Source organism: Podarcis cretensis (genome assembly GCF_951804945.1).
Source record: "Podarcis cretensis genome assembly, chromosome: 11".
NCBI classification, from domain to species: domain Eukaryota; kingdom Metazoa; phylum Chordata; class Lepidosauria; order Squamata; family Lacertidae; genus Podarcis; species Podarcis cretensis.
In genome coordinates this window covers 716,910-731,253 of record NC_137180.1, presented here as the reverse complement: position 1 = coordinate 731,253, position 14,344 = coordinate 716,910, and the positions used below count along the sequence as shown (strand labels likewise).

The following is a 14,344-nucleotide window of genomic DNA, read 5'->3' as shown; positions in this document are numbered from 1 at the left end:
GATATAATGATATATTGGTATATTGCGATGTTTAGCTGATGATATATCACAATGTTGAAAACCAGATATCGTCTAGCCCTACTTGGGTTAGTGGAGACAGGAATTCTGACTGTAGTCCTGCAGATAAGGCCTACTAGCAAAGAAACTGAAGTTAGTGATGTTTTGAAGGTACATCAAGATGGGGATAAGTCTGAGTTCATTAAGTGCTTATCAGATTCAGTATCAAGACTGGAACTTGAACACAGAAACCTGATTTTACACCAATATGAATGTTCAAGACATGGAGTTGTTTTCCACTCTCAACTTAACTTCTTCAGATCCAAATGGATAAGTGTGATAATAACCCACTTGCTGCATTCCCAAAAAATGATCTTGGCCGGTCACCTAATCTAATTTGTTCAAGTCCCAATCTGGTATCTTTCGATGAAACCCTGAAGGCTTTAGGTAAGTACTCCACTACTCTACAGTGCAGCCAGGAGCAAAAGGAAGTGAACGGTGGATTAATAAATGTACTTGGAAAGGTAGTGAATGAGGGGGAAAGTCTTGTTCTGGAAATAGGTCCCCAGATGTTCTACAGGTGATCATTCATGAATGGCCAATGAAGAAACCCAGCAGAATAGTGAAAACAGGATCTGAACTGCAAGCAGGAATTCAAGCCATTATAGGGGCTTTCCTGGATTTCAGAAATGGTTTACATTGTAAATACCTGTCTAATTGTGACCAGAAGAGCCAGTATCAAACTAAACTTTCAGGATCCTGATGCATGGGTAAGTTCGGATTTCTAATTCATATGTTTGCTGAGAGAGCTGTTATTTGAATTAAAAGGTGGTCCAAATAACCTCACACCAATGACATTAGATATCCATCCTCCTTTCTAGGGAAGGATAGGGAAGTCTGGAAAAGGCAGTTTGAGAGAAAGGAGCAGGAAGTTCTCAAGCTACAAGATTTCTGCCTTTGTCATCTATCCTAATAATACTCAGATATGCTCCAATAAACAAGAAGGGAAGATTCATTATATTGACTTGAATGCAGGTATTGGGGGGAAATATGCCCAGGTTAGAGGCTCAAAACTCCTACCCTGCCAGCAATCCATTTTCCAGAAATCAAAGGGATTATCCATTAACAAACGATCAGGATAAGCCCAGGCCTAGTGGTAATTATAGAAAAGCAAATGCTCTCCTCTAATATACCATATGCGACGCGGGTGGCGCTGTGGGTTAAACCACAGAGCCTAGGACTTGCTGATCAGAAGGTCGGCGGTTCAAATCCCCGTGACGTGGTGAGCTCCCATTGCTCGGTCCCTGCTCCTGCCAACCTAGCAGTTCGAAAGCACATCAAAGTGCAAGTAGATCAAAGTGCAAGGTACCACTCCAGCGGGAAGGTAAACGGTGTTTCCGTGCGCTGCTCTGGATCGCCAGAAGCGGCTTAGTCATGCTGGCCACATGACCCGGAAGCTGTACGCCGGCTCCCTCGTCCAATAAAGCGAGATGAGTGCCGCAACCCCAGAGTCGGTCACGACTGGACCTAATCGTCAGGGGTCCCTTTAATATACCATAACTGACTAGAAAGCATCCAAAAAGATGTTGGGAAATTGGATTTTTTAAAGGCAAAATAATATTAGAATTGATGCTGTCTGAGATGTACAAGGGAAACTGTGTTGTAATGGTCAGGAACTTGGTAAAGTTTTTGTTTGTTTGTATTATGGATGTATTTTCTGTATTCTTTTATTAATACTATTGTTAATAATGGCCTTTGGCTGGAACTGAACTGAACTGATTTTAATGTAATATTGGCAGTTGACTAATCTTTGGTGAATTTCTGTTTACAGTACAGTATTAAGTAATTAACTACATTTTCAGCTCACTCCTTCTCTAACTTGGGTACCTCTGGGTATAGAGTGGTATATAAATTCATTTAATAATAATAATAATACCTAAAGACCATGGGTTGTATCTAATGCTAGCTGTACTCAGAGTCGACTCACTGGAGTTACTAGACATGACTAATTTAGGTTCAATTAGTTGGATATAACTGACTAATTATGGCAGTTCTGAACCTGGGTGTGTACCTGAGACTGTGCTACAAGTTGAATTCTAAATCATAACTATACATAATTCTTATGTAAAAGCTAGCAATCTGCTGATCAAGTAACAGTGTAAAATAAAATCTTACCTTTTTCCTGACAAACTATCAAAAGCATGAAGATCTAAGACATCAGAGACATCAACTCTAAGAAAAAAACAAATAAATTTACTTTTCCCCTACTGAAGTGTTTTATGGGTTGCATGCAGCCTATGGATGAGCAGAAGGCCTCTTTTATAAAAAGGCTTTTCCACTTTCCTTCTCCCCCTCCCCCCCGCAGCCCCTGAAAAGCTTCTCTTGATGGTCAAGGGACTCTCAATAAATGTCTGGGATCTAGTGGGGAGAGGCCGTCATATTAAAAAGACAACTGCAAAACAGAGAAAGGAGTCCTATGGAGTGACCACTTCTTTTTAATTTAAAGCAAGACCTTTTTCTAAGAGAAATCACTGTAATGCACAGATAACAGCATAAGCAAATATTCTCTTTCATTTATGGCCAGCTGTGTTTGAACTATCTGCTCTCTGTATTCAATAGAAGAAAGGAAGCATGAATGGAATGTAGGGGCTGAAAAAAGCATATCACGGTTACAAGTAGTAAGGGTATTTTGAGTTCCTAAGGCTCAGTTCAGACATAGGAGGAAACACAGGCACCAACTCCTAGGGGCCAAGGTCCCTTCAGAGCCCACCCTAAAATATTTGAGGGGGCCAGCCCCCCAGTTAATGGTCATTGCCATTCAAATGGTGTGTGTGCACCGCAACTTGTAACTGATTATATAGGGCAGGGCTTACCTGGGGTCCCTCAATATTTTATTCAAGTTGGCACCTGTGGTAGGAAAATACAGTCTCCTGGACTGTATGAGTTCAGGAAATGAGCCGCTGTGAGCCTTGGACTTGCATGCTCCCGCTCCTCCTCTTTTGAGCTTTTGTAAAAGAGAAGTTTTTAGTTTTAAACTAGCCACAGTACCCTGTCACATCAAAACCTGGGGAACTGCAGTTTTAATGCTGGGTTGAGAAGCAGCCAGGATCTTAAACTTTGATTTTAACCTGGCTTGTTCCTACGAAGCAGTTTAAATATAGTTTAAGAACTAGGAAAAAAATCTTTAAGTTTGTTATTTAGTTTTAAAATATACAACAAAAAAATCATATTTCTGTCTCAGTTTTTAAAAAATATATTCAACAAGCAACTACATATTACTCTTAGAAAATATTCTGCTTTGGACACACAATGAAATTATCAGATCTTAAGAATTGCTCAGCACCTCCTACCAACTTCTACTGCTGGTTCTGGAAGCTGAACTCTTTTGAAAAGTGTCATATACATTGGCCATCTTAACAATACTGTTTATACAGTGTCCTGTGGGAAGAATAGCTCTGATCAACAGAAAATGTAAAATATTGGCAAGGTAATATACCCACAGAATAACTGTGCATTAAAAAAGGTGAGCTATAGTACTTTATATTTCGAGTCCCCTTTAATAGAATTTTAAAAAGTTTTTGAAGCTATTTTAACACTTTCCTCCTTCCTACCTGAACAAATGAATTGCAAGGACGGTAATCCATATAAATTAACAGAGAAGAATCTTCATAGAGCAACTGTTTAGCACAGGGCAAAGCCTCCAGAATGGAGCAGATTGAAGGCAGAATTCCTAATAAGTTATATCAATGGTTCTGTTAACAGGATTAAATGTCTTGAAATGCAGTATTCAGCTGATTACCTTGCAATATATATATATATATATATATATATATATATATGGCTTGTGAACTCATGTATATACACCAGCAAAAATGTTTGTTGCACTGTATTTTGGTGTTGCTGTCAGGTAAAATATAGGATTGTCACACATGACCTTTGATGCCCACACAATTGCCTACCTCAGAAAATATATAAAATATATTATCTCGCTCCACTTTATACTGTGCGATTCATACAAGGAAGAGGCCTGCACTGCTATAAAGTCCATTATGCTTGCTTATGGTGCTTAGGAAAATACTTCCTAGAATGAATAGGATAGTTAATATGATACAACGAAGAAAATTTACTAGCTTTAGAAGCATTTCTAGCTTTAGAAGCTTACTCCCCCCCATGACTGTTGCACTGATAATAATGAGACACAAATTACCCTACTGAATGTTTGAAAAACTAATTTACAAAATACAAAATACAAACTATTTAAGGCTGTATAAACATATATATGACAGTATCTAAAAAGGTAAAGGTAAAGGTACCCCTGCCCGTACGGGCCAGTCTTGACAGACTCTGGGGTTGTGCGCCCATCTCACTTAAGAGGCCAGGGGCCAGCGCTGTCCGGAGACACTTCCGGGTCACATGGCCAGCGTGACATCGCTGCTCTGGCGAGCCAGAGCCGCACACGGAAACGCCGTTTACCTTCCCGCTGGTAAGCGGTCCCTATATATCTACTTGCACCCGGAGGTGCTTTCGAACTGCTAGGTTGGCAGGCGCTGGGACCGAGCAGCGGGAGCGCACCCCGCCGCAGGGATTCGAACCGCCAACCTTTCGATCGGCAAGTCCTAGGCGCTGAGGCTTTAACCCACAGCGCCACCTGCGTCCCTATGACAGTATCTAGTGACTGCTAATTTTCAGCCTGTTTTGCATTGAGCTACTCTTTACAACATTTAGGATGCTGATTATGTTGGTCTGAATGTTCTTCTCTCAAAAAAATAATTTATTTGAAACTTTAACCTTATCTTTACTGGACTACATGCTTTTTATTCCTTTCCCTACCAGTGTTAGGTTTTAAAATCTGACATTATAACAAAAAATCAGCAAATATTCAGTCATTTGATTATAACAAGGAAGTTTATGTAAACTTTCAATAGATTTCCTCATTAGTTTTCCTCTGCCCCTTTTTGGGTGGGGACGACATTTTCAATCCAAAGTAGCAAGGCTACAAAGACTTTCACTGCGAAACAGCTACATAACAGCCACTTAATTTATTGGGGGAGGGGGGGAAATAATATTTTTTCATATTTCTTTCAATGTATCTACTTTCCTTTGATGTAATTCTTTAAGCATACTTATAATGGAGGGCTTGGGATCATGATTTATGAATTCCCTATGGAACTCTGAGCTGCTAGCTAACCAAGGGGCTTTTAGAGTAGGACTTTTTAATTTCTGATACCAACTCCTAATTTGCAGATAGGACTTAATTCAAATTAATATGGAGATTACAGTATTTACAAATGACCCAATTGGACACTGTTGGAACAGAACATCTGAGTAGGCAAGCCTTTACTTTGAACAGTGCAATGTGGGGTAGCCTACAAAAAGCTCTTGGAAGGCTTCACCAGCCTTGCTATGGTCCTTAGTAAAGCGGAACAGACAAAATAATCTTCTTGTCTTCCACACAGTCTCCAGCTTCCAGGCAACAGGAATAGTCAGAGAAGGAAACCAAACCAAAACCAACTGGGTACTGCCTATGGGCCATATGTTGCCTTTCTTGATCAAATATACATTTCAGATCAATATGTAGCAATCACAAGAGGAAGGAAAAGTGGCAATAACTATTTCTGATTTACATTATCATTACCTGGATCTCTTAGTTTCTAAAATTTTGACAACTCCATTTATTGACCTAACATCATTGAAAAAAGAGAAGAAACATAAATTTAGATTGTGACAAGAACATTTGTACCCAGCCATATATATCTTTACCTATATCTGATACTCTTCAATGCTGGGAGCGTAAGTTCTCAAGAAGTAAAGACACTAACAAAACCCTGCAAACTCCATGCACAGTTTGTGAGGATCTGGGGCAAGTCAAGGAAAAACTGGGGGTAGAGGGGTTTTCGGCCTAATGGTGTCAAACTTCAGAATCATGGCGCACTGTGGGTAAGCATGGACACATCTGTCAATTTAGTTTTCAATCCATTTCTCATTTTTCCAACCGTAAGTTCAGTTCACTCCCGTTACATTTCCCCCCCAAAAAAACGTATGCATGAAAATTTGTATGCATTCTTCTGCACAGAGACATTTCTGCAAGTAATGTTCCCTAATATAATGTGGTTTTGTATGTTGTGCATACTTATGCATTTTGTGCATACTTTTTGGTTGCACTAAACATTTGGATAGGTTCAGATTTTGAAGGATACCTATTTTTGATTCATTTATTGGTTAGGGATGTAGAATATAGGTACAAACCATTTTTTATTCCACCCCCAACTACACGCAACATTTTACACTCCTTAAATTGTGTCCAAATCTGTTAGAACATGCCACTGCCCCTTTTTTTATAAGGTCACAAATGCCTGTATTTCAGAATAACTTGAGTACTGATCATTTCTCCTTGAAAGACTGACACTGATCCATGTAAAACCCATCAGAATTAAGAAAGGATTATGCAGCTACTACACTAACACTTTAGTCTGCTTGATGCAAGCAAAACATCAAGCTTGCAGCAAGCAAATACAGCTGACTGCTCTTAAGAAAGAAAGCATAAACTTTCCTCTTCGAGTCCTAACCCATACTGTCATAGTAATCATGCAATCTGCAATTCTAGTTGCTACCAGGCATAGATAGGAAACAGGTAGGAGTCGAAGAAAAATTCACCAGCACCTATAATTTATTCTTGCTTACCTGACAGCTGTTCTCAGTTTCATCAGTGCTTCTTGAGAAACCAAATCAGTTTTATTGAGGATTATAAGATCTGCTAATGCAATCTGTCTACACAAGAAAGAGTGAACTCATGAATAGGAGGTGCAGGAGTGAACTCTTCATTGTCTATCAATACAGGATTGATCTTTTTGCCACTGTTAACAGAAATTCCATTTATACCGTATTGGCCTAAATATAAGATGCACTTTCCCCCCAAATTCCAACCATAAAAAGTTAAATGTGTGGCTTATATTTGCGACCTTATGGCATGCAGCCTGGAGTGCAGGACAAACAGGGCCAGGAGCGTGGCGAAGCAGCACATAGTTCCACATCCTCTCCCCTAAGGCAGGGAAGGGGAAAGGCCACTGGCAACGCAGCGCAGCGCAGCTCCCCCCCCCCCCCCAAGTATGCAGCCAGGAGCAGTGAGGAATGGAACGGCTTATATTCGGGTATTTTTTTTCCTCCTCCCCCCCTCCAATTTTAAAGCTGCGGCTTATATTTGGGTGCAGCTTATATTCGGGCCAATATGTTATATCAAGACTAGGGTTGTGTTATGATGCTGCAAAACCCTTCACATAAATTGCCCAAGTAAACTTTACCAAGCTCAGTAGACTGTAGATGGGGGTGGGCTGAAGTTGAGAGAAGGTGTCAGAAGTATTTATGGAGTTCATGACTAAAGTGAGATTTGAATCAGGGATATCCCAGTTCACACTTTTAGCCACTGTCCTATGCAGTTTTTCTCTTATCCATGTCCTTAAGAGCAATTTGTCTAAATGGCTAGCATCCATCATTTTAAAAAAAGACACAGTGAAATGCTGCTGGCAACTTGACATTAAATTGGAGTACAAATCAGAAAAAATGAATACTGGAAATGAAATTTAACAAAATAAAACTACCACAAAGAAACTGGTACAACAGGATAAATCCACAAAATGAAAACAGCTAGAACAAGCGAGTCAGGTCTAGAAACTAAAACTCAAAATTAATAATGTCCTTGGTCAAGGCTGCCTTACAATACTATGCTTCCCAATAAACAGTTCAGGATTCACACACATAGAAAATGGTTGTTGTAGTAATACCTAGCTGCTTCATTGATAAGGCCACTGGGTTTTTCTTCTAAGAGATGCTAAACAAAGATTTAAAAAAAAGACAGTTACAATAGGAAAATTGATTTTATTATTAACTGAATTGCTGACAGATACTGAAGGCACTTTATGCTGCAACTATTGAGGGCATCATTTAACTCTTCTGTTCAGACAAAAATAACTGATTTAGAAGGAAAGCTTGGGTTACTTGCAACCATGAATTTACACATACAAAGTCTTAAGGACCATGTGCTTCAAAGGATGTGAACTAGCTTAAGAGACAGTATGCAAGGTGAAATGCTTTGAGGCTCATGTTGTCCAGCTGTCATAATTCAAAGACTTTTGGATCTGTCTCAATACTTCTGACTTCGAAACGTTTACAGATGCTTTTTGCACAGAAGACAAAATCCATGGGTTTGTGTGTCCACAGAAGTAATAAATTTATTAATTCAACAGTGTACGGTATTGGGACTAGATGACCCTTGGGGTCCCTTTCAACTCTATAATTCTATGATTCTATAATGTACATACTACGTCATTATGTTCATGCCTGTTTAAAAGTAATTTCTATTAAGTTCAGGGAGAGCTTCCCCCATGTAAATACGTATAGGACTGCACAGTTAACTTATTCATCTACATGATTATCCATGTTCCAGGACCATAATTGAAATAATTTTAGATTTATGCATATGCTTCAAGCTTTACATAGCAGTGAGAGTTATACTAACGTATATCATGGGCACCCAAACTGTAACAAGTGCGTTCCATCTACAAGCTCCGAATAAATGTATTTACCTTTCACTAACTTTAGGTAAGGAGTAACTTATTTACAAACAGCAATGTTTCAATAAGGAAATTCAATATAAATATTTTTCTAATGTAGGCAATTTTTTCAGCAGCCCCTGAATGGGGAAAAAGAGCAAACTTCTTTTAACTAGTAGAGGTTGCTGCTACTTTAAATGCTACTGAATCCTCAAAACGATTTCATTGCACAATGTCTCCTGACATCTCCAGTCAAAACTGTTATCTGACTAAGTGGTTTGAAGAGTTTGTGCAATAACAGGATGACGAGAACAAGACCTCTCTTTTGACCTTTTCTCTGTAACTCCAACATTCATTTATTCTTCTGCATGAAATACTGTCAGGCTTTGTAGATTTGCAAAGAAGAGTGTTAATAGCATCGCTTTAGGTCCTCAGAGTTGTGACCTGTCACTGCAAGTTGTCCAATCGTTTGCCTTTTGATTAAAACATGAATATTTCAGATTGCTGGGTGACAATCCCATTAGAGTGACAGCCCATGATATCAATTACCACATCCATTTCAATTTGGCTTGCAAGCCACAGGGTACAGTTTCTCAGCTTTACATGGACTAGGCTAGATCCATGAAGCATGACACCTCTAAATTGCTGCCTATTATCCTAGTGTCATTGTTGTATTGCCTCCAGAATTCTTTAAATCACAAGCCAAGGTGGACGTCAAGCTTTGAAACCGGAGGAATTGGACAAGGGCACAAAGTTTCTACACAAAGCAAAAGTTATTTATTTGGCATATAACTGACAAAATTTAAAAGCGGCTATCACACTGACAGCATGTCAAGCTTTGTATCTGTTTACTGATTTAAGAATGCAAGATGATGCATTGAATTCCAAAGCTACTGAATGTGGTGGTGTTGTTGATGTTGTTGTTGTTTAGTCGTGTCCGACTCTTCGTGATCCCGTGGACCAGAGCACGCCAGGCACTCCTGTCTTCCACTGCCTCCCGCAGTTTGGTCAAACTCATGCTGGTAGCTTCGAGAACACTATCCAACTATCTCGTCCTCTGTCATCCCCTTCTCCTTGTGCCCTCCATCTTTCCCAACATCAGGGTCTTTTCCAGGGAGTCTTCTCTTCTCATGAGGTGGCCAAAGTATTGGAGTCTCAGCTTCACGATCTGTCCTTCCAGTGAGCACTCAGGGCTGATTTCCTTCAGAATGGAGAGGTTTGATCTTCTTGCAGTCCATGGAACTCTCAAGAGTCTCCTCCAGCACCATAATTCAAAAGCATCAATTCTTTGGCATCAGCCTTCTTGATGGTCCAGCTCTCACTTCCATACATCACTACAGGGAAAACCATAGCTTTAACTATACGGACCTTTGTTGGCAAGGTGATGTCTCTGCTTTTTAAGATGCTATCTAGGTTTGTCATTGCTTTTCTCCCAAGAAGCAGGCGTCTTTTAATTTCGTGGCTCCTGTCACCCTCTGCAGTGATCATGGAGCCCAAGAAAGTAAAATCTCTCACTGCCTCCATTTCCTCCCCTTCTATTTGCCAGGAGGTGATGGGACCAGTGGCCATGATCTTCGTTTTTTTGATGTTGAGCTTCAAACCATATTTTGCGCTCTCCTCTTTCACCCTCATTAAAAGGTTCTTTAATTCCTCCTCACTTTCTGCCATCAAGTTGTCATCTGCGTATCTGATATTTCTTCCGGCAATCTTAATTCCGGCTTGGGATTCATCCAGTCCAGCCCTTCGCATGATGAATTCTGCATATAAGTTAAGTAAGCAGGGGGACAATATACAGCCTTGCCGTACTCCTTTCCCAATTTTGAACCAATCAGTTGTTCCATATCCAGTTCTAACTGTAGCTTCTTGTCCCACATAGAGATTTCTCAGGAGACAGGTGAGGTGATCAGGCACTCCCATTTCTTTAAGAACTTGCCATAGTTTGCTGTGGTCGACACAGTCAAAGGCTTTTGCATAGTCAATGAAGCAGAAGTAGATGTCTTTCTGGAACTCTCTAGCTTTCTCCATAATCCAGCGCATGTTTGCAATTTGGTCTTTGGTTCCTCTGCCTCTTCTAAATCCAGTTTGCACTTCTGGGAGTTCTCGGTCCACATACTGCTTGAGCCTACCTTGTAGAATTTTAAGCATAACCTTGCTAGCGTGTGAAATGAGTGCAATTGTGCGGTAGTTGGAGCATTCTTTGGCACTGCCCTTCTTTGGGATTGGGAGGTAAACTGATCTTCTCCAATCCTCTGGCCACTGCTGTTTTTATTTTTGTGTAGTCTAGAAAAAAGATGCAAGGAACAAGTACTTTACTGAGTAATGATTGCAGTCTTACTACTTTACCTGTAGTCCATACTTTGCATCAACAACAGATATGATACCTGCAAAAAGAAGTTTGTAGATAGGAATTTGAACATGAGAAGCACAAACAGCAAAGTGAAGTCAAAGTTTCTCTTCAGCTTTTCTACATAGAGATAGGAAAAACCATCAGAGATCTCTAAACCAGTGGTCAGCAACATATGGCTTGGCTTTGGCCTAGTTTTATGTAGGTGATAAGGAGTCTAAAAGAAGAGAAGGAAAAGGGAGTAGGAAACAGGATTGGGGAATCAAAGTGAATGGAGCAAAGGAAGGAAAAGGGAAGAAAAATCCTTGGCAAGTGTCTAGTTCAGACCTCCAGCAAGAACGTAGTGTCCCTCATCTATCAGCCTGTTGGAAGGGGAGGAAGAGAAGAGAGAAATGGGATGACCCCGCCCACTTTTGGTTCTGGTCCTGCCCACTGCTAGAAGGCAGCCCTGACAAAACTAACCATAAGACAATGTGACCCTCAACATAAGGTAAAGGTAAAGGTACCCCTGCCCGTACGGGCCAGTCTTGACAGACTCTGGGGTTGTGCGCCCATCTCACTTAAGAGGCCAGGGGCCAGCGCTGTCCGGAGACACTTCCGGGTCACGTGGCCAGCGTGACATTGCTGCTCTGGCCAGAGCCAGAGCCAGAGCCGCACACGGAAACGCCGTTTACCTTCCCGCTGGTAAGCGGTCCCTATTTATCTACTTGCACCCGGAGGTGCTTTCGAACTGCTAGGTTGGCAGGCGCTGGGACCGAGCAGCGGGAGCGCACCCCGCCGCAGGGATTCGAACCGCGACCTTTCGATCGGCAAGTCCTAGGCGCTGAGGCTTTAACCCACAGCGCCACCTGCGTCCCCTGACCCTCAACATAGAGGCTCCCTATCCATGCTCTAAACTATAGAACCTGGTCTGAACAAAGACATTGGATTCTTATCTCATTATACATGACAAAGCCATTTTTCACCTTCTCACCCCTTGCTTTTTCCTGTAAGACCTATTGCAGTCGTTAAGAGTTGTCAACAGGCTCATCACAGCTATCTGCCTATCACCCATTCCCACCACCCTTCTGAGTAATACCTTCTCACTATATAGAAGGGTCTGGTGACTTCTGTTTCAGTGTATCTGAAGAAGTGTGCATGGACACGAAAGCTCATACCTAGAACTAACTTAGTTGGTCTTTAAGGTGCTACTGGAAGGAATTTTTTTATTTTGTCTTGACTATAGAACCTAGTCATTTTACCCACCTTCACGCATACTGTCTAAAATCATTAGCACACATTATGCACATTGCTATCTTGAACTCATAATGCACATACCCTAGATCATGGGTAGGCAAACTAAGGCCAGCCCAATCGCCTTCTAAATCCGGCCCGCAGGCGGTCTGGGAATCCGCGTGTTTTTACATGAGTAGAATGTGTGCTTTTATTTAAAATGCATCTCTGGGTTATTTGTGGGGCATAGGATTTCACTCTTCTTTTTTTTCAAAATATAATCCAGACCCCCACAAGGTCTGAGGGACAATGGACCGGCCCCCTGCTGAAAAAGTTTGCTGGCCCCTGCACTAGATTAAAGAGGCTTGGGAAGAGGGAGGGAGAGACCTTTGACACCAATGTAAGCTGGGGAGGGAAGAGAGAGGGGAAGGGGGGGGAAGTATGTGTGAATGGATATGTGAGGGGTGAGAAGAGTGTGTGTGCATGTATAAGAAACTACAACTGTGCCCCCACCCACTGTCTGCTCTGTGCCAACGCACTGCAGGGATGTATCCTCCCCCCAAAGAATGTGGCCCCTGTGGGAACAAAGTTTCCCAAACATGCACTAGAAAAACAACTGAGTAACTTGGATTTAATTTCTTACCATCAAGATAAATGTCACTTCCTAATTCAGCATCAACCCAAAACATGGAGGCAACAGCACCTATCAATACATAGCTCAGAATATATATTCATCACAAAAGGCAGGTTTTTAAAAACTGGTTGAAAAACTGTTACTTTTCTGCAATTCTTAAAGGCTAAAGAAAATCAGAAAGTTGGGGGGGGGCAACCCAGTGGCTATATTTAGGCCAAATCAGATTTTACTTGCCCTAAATTATTCAAAGGCACATAGAAACATATATTTGATCTACATTACCAGTACTGAAAACCTCTGGCCAGTATCTTGGGCAGTTTTTTTGCACTTAAAACAGCACCATTGTTAAGGCGGCAACATTTTTAACCAGCCTACCTTCAAATTGTGCATTGATAAACACACCATGGCTTAGATATTACAATTGTCATTTCTGACTTGTAGCTGCCATCTGTATGCATGGGAGTGCTCTTTGCCCTAAATTTAAAACAATGTTCAGGACAATTGTCTCTTAGAAGTTATGGCTATAGATATCAATGATACATACTTTCAACCAGGCATGTAACACTATTATGGAACAAAAGTGTTTAGAAATTATGAACTGAAGAATGCAATTACTAGGTCTGAAATCACACACTACTCTTACCCATGGCTGGAGTTAACTATTATATACAGAATTAAATTCTTCTCACCAATACGATTTTATGGGAGCAACTCCAACCTACAGAAAGAACCGCGGCTGCAATCCTAATCATGTCTACTCTGAAGTAAACCCCACTGAATTCAATGGAGCTTACTCTTGGGTAAGTGAAGTTAGGATTGTAGTCCAGATCATCACACCTGTAAAGTTTTAAAACATATTGGATTCCCTGGAGTTAAGGGATACCCATTTTTAATAAAGAACAGTCTGAAAATTATTTAGTTAGAATCTGTAAAATTCTTTATCTTTCCTTTGTGGAAAAGTGTGAATACATGAACATTTATTACTGAACAGTAAAGAAATAACAAAACTTCTGCAGGATGCTATATTTTGAAAAATAAGAAATCAAAATTTGTATTGACGTTCAACATGCACTTATGTCACAACATGAAGGATGCAAGAAATAGACAGCAATGAAAGTATTTTTTTTCAAAAGCTCACAAATATAATTGATTCCAGGGCTGTCTTAAAAAACGAAACACACAGGCATAAACAATAACAGCTGAAGACTGCTGTCCACCCAAGGTGACAAGATGTGGTCTCCCAAGCATCACGGGGTGTCACGACTAAAATACCTGTCAGCTGTTTACAGTGATTACTCATGCAATATACAGCAAGGGCCACAGAATCTATTGATTTCTTTCTCAAATGCCTTAATAGTTTTTCAACTAAACTGAAATAGGATTTGTGTATAACAGAAACAGAATCAATGTTATTTCTTTTGAAGAAAAATATTTTACCATTACAATTATTTTGCTTTGAAATGTAGAGTGTCAGTCTCCTTAACATGAAACAATTGAATTGCAAAAAGGAATTTTATTCACCCTCCTAGCCAACAGCTCTGAGGTTTAATTAAAATGGCTCATAAAATATTTAGGCAGCTTTTATTCATCACAATGACTGTTTAGGCTTTA

General features: G+C 40.5%; 1 protein-coding gene across 6 annotated transcripts in view; it reads right to left on the bottom strand.

Moving 5' to 3' along the window:
• The window catches only part of LOC307227032 (zinc-regulated GTPase metalloprotein activator 1A-like), a 31,100-nt gene that overhangs the window by 6,692 nt on the left and 10,064 nt on the right, over nt 1–14,344 (bottom strand). For 3 of the 6 annotated variants that reach the window (XR_013843772.1, XM_079996130.1, XM_079996126.1), the window contains exons 6-11: nt 12,743–12,802; nt 10,887–10,924; nt 7,776–7,822; nt 6,679–6,765; nt 5,633–5,677; nt 2,173–2,229 (exon numbers count right to left, since the gene is read on the bottom strand). Coding sequence is in view for 5 of the 6 variants with exons in the window: in XM_079996130.1 (XP_079852256.1) it covers nt 2,173–2,229; nt 5,633–5,677; nt 6,679–6,765; nt 7,776–7,822; nt 10,887–10,924; nt 12,743–12,802 (334 nt within the window). In the remaining variant the exon portion in view is untranslated. The remainder of the gene's footprint in view (nt 1–2,172; nt 2,230–5,632; nt 5,678–6,678; nt 6,766–7,775; nt 7,823–10,886; nt 10,925–12,742; nt 12,803–14,344) is intronic. The other 3 variants (XM_079996128.1, XM_079996127.1, XM_079996129.1) reach the window with 3 other exon arrangements.